At 42.9% G+C, this 14,738-nt stretch overlaps 1 protein-coding gene across 1 annotated transcript; it reads right to left on the bottom strand.

Annotated features, from left to right (window-relative positions):
* Nucleotides 1-293: 293 nt before the first annotated feature.
* On the bottom strand, nt 294-14,721 carry LOC115197637 (UDP-xylose and UDP-N-acetylglucosamine transporter). The gene is made up of 10 exons (XM_029759358.1): nt 14,295-14,721; nt 13,959-14,072; nt 13,585-13,687; nt 13,410-13,459; nt 12,993-13,074; nt 12,687-12,747; nt 11,854-11,963; nt 9,506-9,581; nt 4,534-4,609; nt 294-1,369 (listed from the first exon to the last, which is right to left on the bottom strand). Exons 1-10 carry the CDS (start codon nt 14,369-14,371, stop codon nt 1,117-1,119), a joined length of 1,002 nt encoding a protein of 333 aa, XP_029615218.1. The 5' UTR covers nt 14,372-14,721; the 3' UTR covers nt 294-1,116.
* Nucleotides 14,722-14,738: the final 17 nt, after the last annotated feature.

Here is a 14,738-nt window from a genome sequence, read left to right as displayed (position 1 = left end):
ACTATATACTACAATGCAATTTCAGTAGATAGAGAATCGATGGTGTAATGATTCTACAATGTAGGAAAATGCCAAAAATGCATTTGCATGATTTTTCACATTGGTGTTTTTCATGACAAAGTTACTGGTCCTGCCAAGTACTACTTTGACAAACAGTTTCCTAATGGAATATTCCTAAAATAAAACATGAACAAGTATCACAATACATTAACATAACGCTTTTCACTTCTGTCCCATCAATATCTGTTGATGAAGTGGTTTGTCAACTCACTATTAACACACAGATCAGAATATCCCCAACCTCATATTTAGTGAAATAAATACTGTTTAGACCAAACAAAATTAACAGAACAGTACGGTATCAGTTCCACAACAGCTTGCCTTATTTTATTAACCCCTTTGTCTTCAGAGGACAAATATGTTTTTTTATTATAATGATTATATATGTGTTTTTTATTTTATTTTTAGCTTGCCTTGGCTTATTCGGTCAATAGGTACTGTAGTGTTTGTCTAGCACAGGGGGTTGGTGTCAAATGAATTGGGGAGAACGGGCTCGTGGTAATAGCTGGAACAGAATAGTGGAATGGTCTGGTTTCCATGCGTTTGATGCCTGTTCATTCACGCCATTCCAGCCATTATTATGAGCCGTCCTCCCCTCAGCAGCCTCCACTGATAGGTGATGTCCTTAAAAATGGGTTAGGCGGGAAGCCTATTGGGAAGCCATCTTTTCTAAGGAAATAGGAAAAACCTTACTTAAAATACATAATTATGATCCTATTAAAAACGGACGTGGTCCCACTGCGACTGCAGCAGAGAGAGAAGGGGGGAGCACACCTACAACAAATACAGTACTGTACACACAACAGTGCTGCCAGAGGCACTCTCGTGACATTGGCTCTATCTTCATTTCTCTTTTCGACATTTCCTCGCATCCTCTCTCCTTTATAGTCATATTGGAAGAGAATGTCTCAGGTCCCTCCCCAGACCTTCTTCTCCAATGTGTTTTGAGAATGAGGCAAGGAGAGAGGATGCAAGGAATTGAGGAAAGATTAAGTGAAAAACAGTCATTGAGTGATACGTCAGTGCTGTGTATTACTCCGCCTTCTGTGCTGCGTATCACTCCGCCTTCTTCTCTTTCAGCTCTTCTTTTCCTCTCAGTGCCATGCGGACGCTAGTCCAGACCTCCGTGTAAATCAGGGTGCCCAGGAAGACGACGGCAGTGCCCACCCAGTGCCAGGCGGTGAAGGGGTTCTTGAAGTAGAGGATGGAGATGATGAGGCTGATGAACTTCCTCAGTGTGACCACCAGGGTCACGGTGAGAGAGGCACACTCTGTGGTCAGGATGAACACGCCGCGGATACACACATATCTAAGGAGAAGGTGAAGGACTGCAAGAGGGTGATGATGTGTGTTTAATAAGTGTTGTGTTTTTTTGGGGGGGGGGCTCTTCTATATCCTTGCATGAGTACTATGTACAGTCATACATGTTTAAGGTGAATGTTTATAGTCTTCTAGTATGCAGAGAGCAATAGTGTATTGTTCTTACAGCTGTATAAAAACAATCTCTACACTAATCTAATTAGTTTACAGTGGGAGGAATTCCCCACCAACTATGCCCATTTGTGTTCAGTGACTACACACAAAGTGTTTCAAGTAAGAGTTTTGTGACGTGAGTGAAGCCCTGTGAGGACACTTTTCTGATGTTTTTGTCCTTAATGTTTTGTTGCTGTCGATTATGTTTCGTCTTTAGGTGTACTTTAAAAACAAATTAAACAATTGCAATAATACTGTAAAAGAATGACACCGGAGGGGATGGCTGCCGTTTTACAGGCTCCAAACCAACTGTGCCATTTTGTGTGTTTTTTCACATTGTTTGTAACTTATTTTGTACATAATGTTGCTGCTACCGTCTCTTATGACTGAAAAGAGCATCTGGATAGCGATTACTCACCTCGAACTGGATGAAGATTTTATCTTTAATTATTCTGACACGAAGGATATACTGCTTTTCCGAGACCAGGCACAAATCCTAGATATTCGCGTGAAGAAAAGACGGAAATACAGGGGGCGGAGATCGCGGTGCCCTTGTTAGCATTCGTCGGTGAGTGGGTTTTCCGCCTCTACCACCCACTCTACCACATTATTGGCCGACGTGCAATCAATGGAGAATAAACTGGATGATCTCTGTTCGAGACTATCCTACCAAAGGGACATTACAAACTGTAATATCTTATGTTTCACCGAGTCGTGGCTGAACGAAGACACGGATAATATACATTTGGCTGGGTTTTCCTAGCAATAGCAGCACAGAACAGCTACGTCTGGTAAGACGAGGGTTGGGGGGGTGTGTCTATTTGTCATTAACAGCTGGTGCGCGATGTCTAATGTTAAGGAAGTCTCGAAGTATTGCTCGCCTGAGGTAGAGTACCTCATGATAAACTGTAGACCACACTATCTACCAAGAGAGTTTATCTATATTTTCCGTAGCCATCTATTTACCACCACAAACCGATCCTGGCACAAAGACCGCACTCAACGAGCTGTATAAGGCAAACAAGAAAATGCTCATCCAGAAGTGGCGCTCCTAGTGGCCGGGGACTTTAATGAAGGATAACTTAAATCCGTTTTACCTCATTTCTACCAGCATGTTACATGTGCAACAAGAGGGGGAAAAAAAAATAAAAAAATAAAAAACTCTAGACCACCTTTACTCCACACACAGAGACACATACAAAGCTCTCCCTCGCCCTCAATTAGGCAAATCTGATAATTATATCCTCCTGATTCCTGCTTACAAGAAAAAAATAAGGCAGGAAGTACCAGTGACTCGCTCAATACGAAAGTGGTCAGATGATGCAGATGCTACAGGACTGTTTCACTAGCACAGACTGGAATATGTTCCGGGATTCATCCAATGGCATTGAGGAGTACACCACCTCCGTCACCGGCTTCATCAATAAGTGCATCATCGACGTCGTCCCCACAGTGACTGTACATCCATATCCCAACCAGAAGCCATGGATTACAGGCAACATCCGCACCGAGCTAAAGAGCTGCCACTTTCAAGGAGCGGGACACTAATCTGGACGCTTATAAGAAATCCTGCTATGCCCTCAGATGAACCATCAAACAGGCAAAGCGTCAATACAGGACTAACACTGAATCCTACTACACCGGCTCTGATGCTCGTCGGATGTGGGAGGGCTTGCAAGCTATTACGGACTACAAAGGGAAACCCAGCCACGAACTGCACAGTGACGCGAGCCTACCAGACGAGCTAAATAACTTTTATGCTCGCTTCGAGGCAAGCAACACTGAAGCACACATGAGAGCACCTGCTGTTCCGGACGAGTGTGTGATCACATTCTCCGTTGCCGATGTGAGCAAGACTTGTCAACATTCACAAGGCAGCGAGGCTAGATGGATTACCATGACATGTACTCAGAGCATGCGTGGACCAACTGGCAAGTGTCTTCACTGAAATTTTCAACCTCTCCCTGACCGAGTCTGTAATACCTACATATTTCAAGCAGACCACCATAGTCCCTGTGACCAAGAAAGTAAAGGGAACCTGCCTAAATGACTACCGCCTGTACTCCCTGTTCACCCATGACTGAGTCGCCAAGTACGACTCCAACACCCTTATTAAGTTTGCTGATGACACAACAGTGGCAAGCCTGATCACCGACAACGATGAGACAGAATATAGGGAGGTCAGAGACCCGGCAGTGTGGTGCCAGAACAACAACCTCTCCTTCAACGTGAGCAAGACAAAGGAGCTGATCGTGGACTACAGGAAAAGGAGGGCCGAACACGGCCCCATTCACATCGACGGGGCTGTAGTGGAGCGGGTCGAGAGTTTCAAGTTCCTTGGTGTCCACATCACCAACGAACTATCATGGTCCAAACACACCAAGACAATTGTGAAGAAGGCACGACAACACCTTTTCCCCCTCAGGAGACTGAAAAGATTTGGCATGGGGCCCCAGATCCTCAAAAAGTTATACAGCTGCACCATCGAGAGCATCCTGACCGGTTGCATCACCGCCTGGTATGGCAACTGCTTGGAATCTGACCGTAAGGCGCTACAGAAGGTAGTGCGTATGGCCCAGTTCATCACTGGGGCCAAGCTCCCTGCAATCTAGGACCTACTGTGTCAGAGGAAGGCCCAAAAACTGTCAAAGACTCAGCCACCCTAGTCATAGACTGTTCTCTCTGCTACTGCACGGCAAGTGGTAACGGAGCGGCAAGTCTAGGTCCAAAAGGATCTTTAACAGCTTCTATCCCAAAGCCATAAGACTGCTGAATAACTAATCAAATGGCCACCAGGACTATTTACATTGACACCACCTCCCCCTTTGATTTTACATTGCTGGTACTCGCTGTTAATCATCTACGCATAGTCACTTTGCCTCTACCAAAATGTTCAAATTACCTCGACTAACCTGTACCCCCTGTACATAGCCTCGTTTTTGTTACTTTTCACGGTATTCTGCGCATGTGGCAAATACAATTTGATTTGATCAAGGATACTGTGTGATTACGTTAATCAGCAGGTATAGCCACATCACTGGAACAGCCTGGCCAATCACAGGAACCTCTACAGGAGCTGGAAGACAAATTACATTTAGGCTACAGCACAACAAGAGGACAACAGGACAAGAACTCAACATAATATTACAAGAAAGACTCCAACAGACATAACATGTAAAGTCACTTCTTTACTATCACACACACACACACACGGCCAAAAGTTTTGAGAATGACACAAATATTAATTTTCCCAAAGTCTGCTGCCTCAGTTTGTATGATGGCAATTTGCATATACTCCAGAATGTTATGAAGAGTGATCAGATGAATTGCAATTAATTGCAGTCCCTCTTTGCCATGCAAATGAACTGAATCCCCCAAAACATTTCCACTGCATTTCAGCCCTGCCACAAAAGGACCAGCTGACATCATGCCAGTGATTCTCTCGTTAACACAGGTGTGAGTGTTGACGAGGACAAGGCTGGAGATCACTCTGTCATGCTGATTGAGTTCGAAAAACAGACTGGAAGCTTCAAAAGGAGGGTGGTGCTTGGAATCATTGTTCTTCCTCTGTCAACCATGGTTACCTGCAAGGAAACACTTGCCGTCATCATTGCTTTGCACAAAAAGGGCTTCACAGGCAAGGATATTGCTCCCAGCAAGATTGCACCTAAATCAACCATTTATCGGATCATCAAGAACTTCAAGGAGAGCGGTTAAATTGTTGTGAAGAAGGCTTCAGGGCACCCAAGAAAGTCCAGCAAGCGCAAGGACAGTCTCCTAAAGTTGATTCAGCTGCGGGATCGGGGCACCACCAGTACAGCGCTTGCTCAGGAATGGCAGCAGGCAGGTGCGAGTGCATCTACACGCACAGTGAAGCGAAGACTTTTGGAGGATGGCCTGGTGTCAAGAAGGGCAGCAAAGAAGCCACTTCTCTCCAGGAAAAACATCAGGGACAGACTGATATTCTGCAAAAGGTACAGGGATTGGACTGCTGAGGACTGGGGTAAAGTCATTTTCTCTGATGAATCCCCTTTCCGATTGTTGGGGCATCCGGAAAAAAGCTTGTCCGGAGAAGACAAGGTGAGCTCTACCATCAGTCCTGTGTCATGCAAACAGTAAAGCATCGTGAGACCATTCATGTGTGGGGTTGCTTCTCAGCCAAGGGAGTGGGCTCACTCACAATTTTGCCTAAGAACACAGCCATGAATAAAGAATGGTACCAACACATCCTCCGAGAGCAACTTCTCCCAACCATCCAGGAACAGTTTGGTGATGAACAATGCCTTTTCCAGCATGATGGAGCACCTTGCCATAAGGCAAAGTGGCTCGGGGAACAAAACATCAATGTTTTGGGTCTATGGCCAGGAAACTCCCTAGACCTTAATCCCTTTGAGAACTTGTGGTAAATCCTCAAGAGGCAGGTGGACAAACAAAAACACACAAAGTCTGACAAACTCCAAGCATTGATTATGCAAGAATGGCCTGCCATCAGTCAGGATGTGGCCCAGAAGTTAATTGACAGCATGCCAGGACAGATTGCAGAGGTCTTGAAAAAGAAGGTTCAACACTGCAAATATTGACTCTTTGCATCAACTTCATGTAATTGTCAATAAAAGCCTTTGACACTTATGAAATGCTTGTAATTATACTTCAGTATTCCATAGTGACATCTGACAAAAATATCTAAAGACACTGAAGCAGCAAACTTTGTGGAAATTAATATTTGTGTCATTCTCAAAACTTTTGGCCACAACTGTATATAAAATCATACACACAGAACCAGTCAAAAGTTTGGACACACCTACTCATTCAAGGGTTTTTCTTTATTAGTACTATTCTCTACATTGTAGAATAATAGTGAAGACATTTGAAATTACACAATCATGTAGTAGCCAAAAGTGTTAAACATATCAAAATATATTTTATATTTGAGATTCTTCAAAGTAGTCACCCTTTGTCTTGATGACAGCTTTGCACACTCTAGGCATTCTCTCAAACAGCTCATGAGGTGTTCACCTGGAATGCATTTCAATTAACAGGTGTGCCAAGTTAAAAGTTAATTTGAGGAATTTCTTTCCTTCTTAATGCGTTTGAGCCAATCAGTTGTGTTTTGACAAGGTAGGGGTGGTATACAGAATATTGCCCTATTTGGTAAAATACCAAGTCCATATTATGGCAAGAACAGCTCAAATAAGCAAAGAGAAATGACAGTCCATCATTACTTTAAGACATGAAGTTCAGTCAATCCAACACATTTCAAGAACTTTGAAAGTTCCTTCATGTGCAGTCGCAAAAACCATCACGCGCTATGATGAAACTGGTTCTCATGAGGACCGCCACAGGAAAGGAAGACCCAGAGTTACCTCTGCTGCAGAGGTTAAGTTCATTAGAGAGTTACCTGCCTCAGAATTTGCAACCCAAATAAATGCTTCACAGAGTTCAAGTAACAGACACATCTCAACATCAACTGTTCAGAGGTGACTGCGTGAATCAGGCCTTCATGGTCAAATTACTGCACAAAAACCACTACTAAAAGGACACCAATAAGAAGAAGTGACTTGCTTGGGGCAAGAAACACGAGCAATGGACATTAGACCAGTGGATATCTGTCCTTTTGTCTGATGAGTCCAAATTTGAGATTTTTGATTCCAACCGCCGTGTTTTTGTAAGACGCAGAGTAGGTGAACAGATGATCTCTGCATGTGTGGTTCCCACCGTGAAGCATGGAGGAGGAGGTGTGATGGTGTGGGGGTGCTTTTCTGGTGACACTGGCTGTGTTTTATTTAGATTTCAAGGCACACTTAACCAGCATGGCTACCACAGCATTCTGCAGCGATACACCATCCCATCTAGTTTGCGCTATCATTTGTTTTTCAACAGGACAATGACCCAACACACCTCCAGGCTGTGTAAGGGCTATTTGACCAAGAAGGAGAGTGATGGCCTGGCTTCCACTATCACCTGACCTCAACCCAATTGAGATGGTTTGTGATGAGTTGGACCGCAGAGTCAAGGAAAAGCAGCCAACAAGTGCTCAGCATATGTGGGAACTCCTTCAAGACTGTTGGAAAAGCATTCCAGGTGAAGCTGGTTGAGAGAATGCCAAGAGTGTGCAAAGCTGTCAAGGCAAAGGGCGGCTACTTTGAAGAATCTAAAATATATTTTGATTTGTTTAACAATTATTTGGTTACTACATTAATTCAAATGTTTATTTCATAGTTTTGATGTCTTCACTATTATTCAACAATGTAGAAAATAGTAAAAATAAAGAAAAACCTTTGAAAAGAATAGGTGTGTGTGTCCAAACTTTTGACTGGTACTGTACACACACACACACACTGAACAAAAATATAAACACAACATGCAACAATTTCAACGGTTTAACTGAGTTACAGTTCATATAATGAAATCAATCAATTGGAATAAATTCATTAGGCCCTAATCTACTGATTTCACATGACTGGGAATACAGATATGCATCTGTTGGTCACAGTTACCTTAAAAAAAATAGGTAGGGGCGTGGATCAGAAAACCAGTCAGCATCTGGCGTGACCACCATTCAATTGCCTTATGCAGCGCGATACATCTCCTTCGCATAGAGTTGATCAGGCTGTTGATTGTGGCCTGTGGAATGTTGTCCCACTCCTCTTCAATGGCTGTGCGAAGATGCTGGATATTGGCGGGAACTGGAATACGCTGTCGTACACGTAGATCCAGAGCATCCCTAACATGCTCAATGGGTGACATATCTGGTGAGTATGCAGGCCATGGATGAACTGGGACATTTTCTACTTCCAGGAATTGTGTACAGATCCTTGCGACATGGGGCTGTGGATCATCATGCTGAAACATGAGGTGATGGCCGCGGATGAATGGCACAACAATGTGCCTCAGGATCTCGTCACGATATCACTGTACATTCAAATTGCCATAGATAAAATGCAATTGTGTTCATTGTCCGTAGCTTATGCCTGCCCAAACCATAACCCCACCATGGAGCAAACCGCTCGCCCACATGACGCCATACATGCTGTCTGTCATCTGCCCGGTACAGTTGAAACTGGGATTCATCCGTGAAGAGCACACTTCTCCAGCGTGCCAGTGGCCATCGAAGGTGAGCATTTGCCCACTGAAATCTAATTGTAGTCCGGTCAAGACCCTGGTGAGGACGACGAGCACGCAGATGAGTTTCCCTGAGATGGTTTCTGACAGTTTGTGCAGAAATTCTTCAGTTGTGCAAACCCACAGTTTCATCAGCTGTCCAGATGATCCCGCAGGTGAAGAAGCCGGATGTGGATAGTCCTGGGCTGGTGTGGTTACATGTGGTCTGCGGTTGTGAGGCCGGTTGGACGTACTGCCAAATTCTCTTAAAGGACATTGGAGGCCGCTTATGATAGAGAAAGGAACATTAAATGATCTGGCACCAGCTCTGTTGGACATTCCTTTTATTGTCCCCAGCACAAGGTGCACCTGTGTAATGATCATGCTGTTTAATCAGCTTCTTGATATGCCACACCTGTCAGGTGGATGGATTATCTTGGCAAAGGAGAAATGCTCACTAAGAGGGATGTAAACAACTTTGTGCACAACATTTGAGAGAAATATGTTTTTTGTGCGTATGGAACATTTCTAGAATCTTTTATTTCAGCTCATAAAACATTGGACCAACACTTTACATGTTGCGTTCATATTTTTGTTCAGTGTAGATTCAACAAAGCGTAAATGACTTCAGTCAGCAAAAACAACAACAACAACAAATTTAACCTTAGATTATTGAGGTCCTTTCAGTACACTGAATGAGGATTCAAGTTGTAAAATTCTGTTAATTTTCAAATTTTCCAGGTTGTTCAGAAATCCCAGAGGTTTTCTGGAATCATGAAGGAATAAGCAGGAAGAGAATCCTCCAACTGGGCTAAAAAATAAGGTTACTTTAACATGTTTCATTCAAATATTTGACTGTGTTTTAACTCACTGCTTTGACTGAAGAGGACACAGTGGTTGTAGATATCTGAGGACAGAAGCAGGAACCCAGGAAGAGGCAAGCAGTGCTGAGAGGGAAACAACAAAACATATTACAATGTCAGAGATTATGGGTAAATTTCCCAGACCAAGATGAAGCCTAGTCCTAAACTAGAAAACATCCTCAATTGAGAATCTCCATTGAAAGTGTTTTTTGGTCCAGGACAAAACTTAATCTGTGTCAAGGAAACTAAATATGCAGAGAAGAGACATACATACATACAGTGAGGGAAAAAAGTAGTTGATCCCCTGCTGATTTTGTACGTTTGCCCACTGACAAAGAAATGATCAGTCTATAATTATAATGGTAGGTTTATTTGAACAGTGAGAGACAGAATAACAACAAATTCCAGAAAAACGCAAGTCAAAAATGTTATAAATTGATTTGCATTTTAATGAGGGAAATAAGTATTTGACCCCCTCTCAAATCAGAAAGATTTCTGGCTCCCAGGTGTCTTTTATACAGGTAACGAGCTGAGATTAGGAGCACACTCTTATAGGGAGTGCTCCTAATCTCAGTTTGTTACCTGTATAAAAGACACCTGTCCACAGAAGCAATCAATCAATCAGATTCCAAACTCTCCACCATGGCCAAGACAAAAGAGCTCTCCAAGGATGTCAGGGACAAGATTGTAGACCTACACAAGGCTGGAATGGGCTACAAGACCATCGCCAAGCAGCTTGGTGAGAAGGTGACAACAGTTAGTGCGATTATTCGCAAATGGAAGAAACACAAAAGAACTGTCAATCTCCCTCGGCCTGGTCATGAGAACGGTGAGGAATCAGCCCAGAACTACACGGGAGGATCTTGTCAATGATCTCAAGGCAGCTGGGACCATAGTCACCAAGAAAACAATTGGTAACACACTACGACGTGAAGGACTGAAATCCTGCAGTGCCCGCAAGGTCCCCCTGCTAAAGAAAGCACATATACATGCCTGTCTGAAGTTTGCCAATGAACATCTGAATGATTCAGAGGACAACTGGGTGAAGGTGTTGTGGTCAGATGAGACCAAAATGGAGCTCTTTGACATCAACTCAACTCGCCATGTTTGGAGGAGGAATGCTGCCTATGACCCCAAGAACACCATCCCCACCGGCAAACATGCAAGTGGAAACATTATGCTTTGGGGGTGTTTTTCTGCTAAGGGGACAGGACAACTTCACCACATCGAAGGGACGATGGATGGGGCCTTGTACCGTCAAATCTTGGGTGAGAACCTCCTTCCCTCAGCCAGGGCATTGAAAATGGGTCGTGGATGGGTATTCAAGCATGACAATGACCCAAAACACATAGCCAAGGCAACAAAGGAGTGGCTCAAGAAGAAGCACATTAAGGTCCTGGAGTGGCCTAGCCAGTCTCCAGACCTTAATCCCATAGAAAATCTGTGGCGGGAGCTGAAGGTTCGAGTTGCCAAACGTCAGCCTCGAAACCTTAATGACTTGGAGAAGATCTGCAAAGAGGAGTGGGACAAAATCCCTCCTGAGATGTGTGCAAACCTGGTGGCCAACTACAAGAAACGTCTGACCTCTGTGATTGCCAACAAGGGTTTTGCCACCAAGTACTAAGTCATATTTTGCAGAGGGGTCAAATATTTATTTCCCTCATTAAAATGCAAATCAAATTTATAACATTTTTGACATGCGTTTTCTGGATTTTGTTGTTGTTATTCTGTCTCTCACTGTTCAAATAAACCTACCATTAAAATTATAGACTGATCATTTCTTTGTCAGTGGGCAAACGTACAAAATCAGCAGGGGATCAAATACTTTTCCCCCCTCACTGTACATACATAGAGGTACAGTACAAATCAAGCAATGCACAGAAAACACTGACAATTCAGCAACTCTGTTTGCAGCAAATGTTAAGGATTAGGCTTTGTACTATTGTATGATGGAGCGTTATGTTTGGTGAGAGAAGCAAAGCTTTTTAATCTCCCTTGCCAGGGGATACACGACAATCACTTTTGTTAGTTACTTTGCCTGAAGAAGTGTACGGCATCTGTCAGGTATGAAATGCATTGCATACAGGAGTTTGGGGTTGACACTAGGGCTGTGATGATACCAGTACTGCGATATTTTTTCCAAGGCAAAAAAAATGAAAACACAAAGCAGACAAAACTCTTGGTCCTTTAAAAACCTGCTGTATGTAAAATATTGTGTGCTATAGTTGATAACATAAATAAATGTGACTCTGGATGACAACATTAGGGATATTTTCTACTTTGTGTTCTGTTTGCTTGCCACTTTACTAAAGAGTATCGCGTTGATGGTATCGTCTAAGCCCTGGTTGACACTCACATTGTAGAAGAGAGCCTCCTTGGAGTGTTTGCCATACTGCTTATACAGGGTCTCCTGGAAAATGCCCATTCTCGCAGACATGAGCAGAGCAAAGGTCAACATGGCGATCCCTAGAATAACAACAAAGCTAGGTCAGAAAATCAGGTGGATCATGGTTGAGTTACTGATCACACACACACACACACACACACACACACACACACACACACACACACACACACACACACACACACACACACACACACACACACAGGATCAGCAAGTATGTAAACATTAAATAGGGAATTGGATAGGTAATGCACCAGGGGCGGATTTCTGAGTTGAGATCTGCAGGCGTAAATAGAATTTGTGCAAATCAAGTCATTTCCCATTGACATGAATTTGTGGTTTATTAATGTGATTGTTAGAGTTGTCCATGCTTATCTCAAGCATTTTTCCGGCAGAGTGTCACAGCGGTCTAAGGCACTGCATCACAGTGCAAGAGGCATCACTACAGTCCCTGGTTCGAATCCAGGCTGAATCACGTCGGGCCGTGATTGGGAATCCCATAGGGCGGCTCACAATTGGCCCAGCATCGTCGGCCGTCATTGTAAATAAGAATTTGTTCTTAACTGACTTGCCTGGTTAAATAAAGGTTAAATAAAAAATTAAAACTGTCAACAACTGAAACAATAAATGGCCAGTTCTCGGTTAAAAGTCAGTCCCAACTTGTCTGGGCTCAGGTAACGATCTCAATATCAAAAATGCAAGTCAACAAAGACTTCTGGCTGAGTGGGAGTGATGACTCAGTCAAATCAATCCTGTACACACCCAACAGTTCATGGCAAACTTACCTAGCAGCCAGTGCAGGAAGGCATAAACATCTTGCTCCTCTGAGCCCTCGGACCCTGTGTTCTGCACAAGGAAAAACAGAGGTCACTAAATAGCACAGCGTAACGTATTATGTTGTTCTGTGTTGAGTTAAAGATCTCACTGTACACTATGAACATGTAGTGTAGGTGTGTAACAAAGTGTTGCAACTGTGTAACAATGTTATTAACAACTCTGCTACAACACAACTGTGAAGCTGCAACCCACAATGCACTTTATATGGAAGAAAAGTGTGTGGTTGAACAGAAACATGTTAATGAGGACCTCACCACTTGTCTGGCGGACATAATGGTGCATATGAAGATACCCAGAGACACCATCGCTATGGAGAGATATTTACTCATTGAATACCTGCAGGGGGAAGAACCTTCCTATCAGAGTTTGGATAACCAGAAAACCAGATAAGATCTATAAAAATACAGTTAAGCTCATAAGATCACAATTAAAAACAGCAGTCCGAGCATACAAAATAGTGACAAAAGCAGCAACACATTCCCATGATGCAACACTTAATACAACTGAAGTGCAAAGCATTCATCTATCAAAATAATGGTTCTAGGGTGTCATTTTAGCAACATCTACATTCTAACATGTTAAACAAGTATAAAGGGTTGTGATGTAGGGGGGGGGGGGGGGGGTATATATAAAGACTGCCAGGTCAAGAGATATTAGGCAGGGATGTATACCTTTTCTTCAGAATTATTATACCCAGGATCATATTAGCTATTAATGATCCCTGTGGAGATATAACACACAAAGCACACACTTAGTCAACCAATAAGAAATTTTAGATGGTAATAGGTGATATGAGGCATCAGACATTGAGTTAAAGTTAGGCTATAAGGAAATTGATATACTTACAGATCTGAAGATCATGTGCAGAGGCATAGCGATATTGAAGTTGAGGGCATAGTTGTTGATCACACTGACAGTGAAGAACATGGTCACCATGATCACATAGTTGCTATAAAGAAGAAATAAACACAAAGGTTGAATTAAAACTGTGCTTTTCATCTCATTCTTAGTAGACAGACAGACAGACAAGCAGACAGACAGACAAGCAGACAGACAGACAAGCAGACAGACAGACAAGCAGACAGACAGACAAGCAGACAGACAGACAAGCAGACAGACAGACAAGCAGACAGACTGACAGACAAGCAGACAGACAGACAGACAGACAAGCAGACAGACAGACAACAAAATGATAACTAGACATACAGACGTTAGGCTACCTCATTGGAATAGCTGGTTTCTTTCTTCCAAAATTCGTCTCGAAGATGAACCCCTCCAATGCAATGAAGGCAAATTGAGCGAAGGTCACAATGTTGCCACATCCTGGAAACTTTCTGGGAGTAGGCAGAATGCATTAAAAGTGTGCATGAATAGTATAAATCAGTGGGAAATATGCTAGCCTACATAATATATTATTGTAATGTAAGCGCAACATCATCTTAGCTATACAACCAAAGAATGCAGAAATACTCAAAAGATTGAATCTAATTTAACCAAGGAAGCTAGTAGCCGAGTCTAGCGCAGTCAATAGTTCATTCGTTCAGTTAATAACTGACCTTACAAGTAGTTCCAGAAACACAACATTGCTGCAGCACCCAACAAAAACAAGAAGTACTGCAAAAATTGTGTTCATGTTTGCAGTTATCGGTAAAAACTTTGTCAAAAATTATATACGTTACTTGTTCAAGAGTATTTCTAACGAGGACATTGTGTAAACACAGGTTCTTGCCCGAGATAAAGCTAGATAAATAAGTTGCTACGCATGGGTGTTGTAGTTTTCACAAAGATAACCACATTTCCCATAAAGATAGTCTTGTTCAAAGAAATCGGAACTGCAGAGAGCGCCTCGATAGAAAGAACGTCAAGTGGTAGTAGCTTAAATATTTACAAATAGATCCCCATTTTCTACAACAACGAACAGCAAAATTGCATCTACGCAGCACTGCTCATAACTGATTCCTGCGAACGTATCATTTGAGCGTAACTGATTCCTGCGAACG

This window comes from Salmo trutta, chromosome 7, assembly GCF_901001165.1.
Source record: "Salmo trutta chromosome 7, fSalTru1.1, whole genome shotgun sequence".
In the NCBI taxonomy this organism is placed as follows: domain Eukaryota; kingdom Metazoa; phylum Chordata; class Actinopteri; order Salmoniformes; family Salmonidae; genus Salmo; species Salmo trutta.
Note: the sequence above shows the minus strand (reverse complement) of the source record. Positions and strands in the feature narration are given on the sequence as shown.

Excerpts from the sequence above, each read along its gene's own strand:
- LOC115197637 (XM_029759358.1), bottom strand. The coding sequence starts at position 14,371 with ATGAACACAATTTTTGCAGTACTTCTTGTTTTTGTTGGGTGCTGCAGC. Across the intron at positions 14,073-14,294 it reads TTTCTGGAACTACTTGTAAG|AAAGTTTCCAGGATGTGGCA; the intron begins GTCAGTTATTAA and ends GCCTACTCCCAG. Across the intron at positions 13,460-13,584 it reads TGCACATGATCTTCAGATCT|GGATCATTAATAGCTAATAT; the intron begins GTAAGTATATCA and ends ATATCTCCACAG.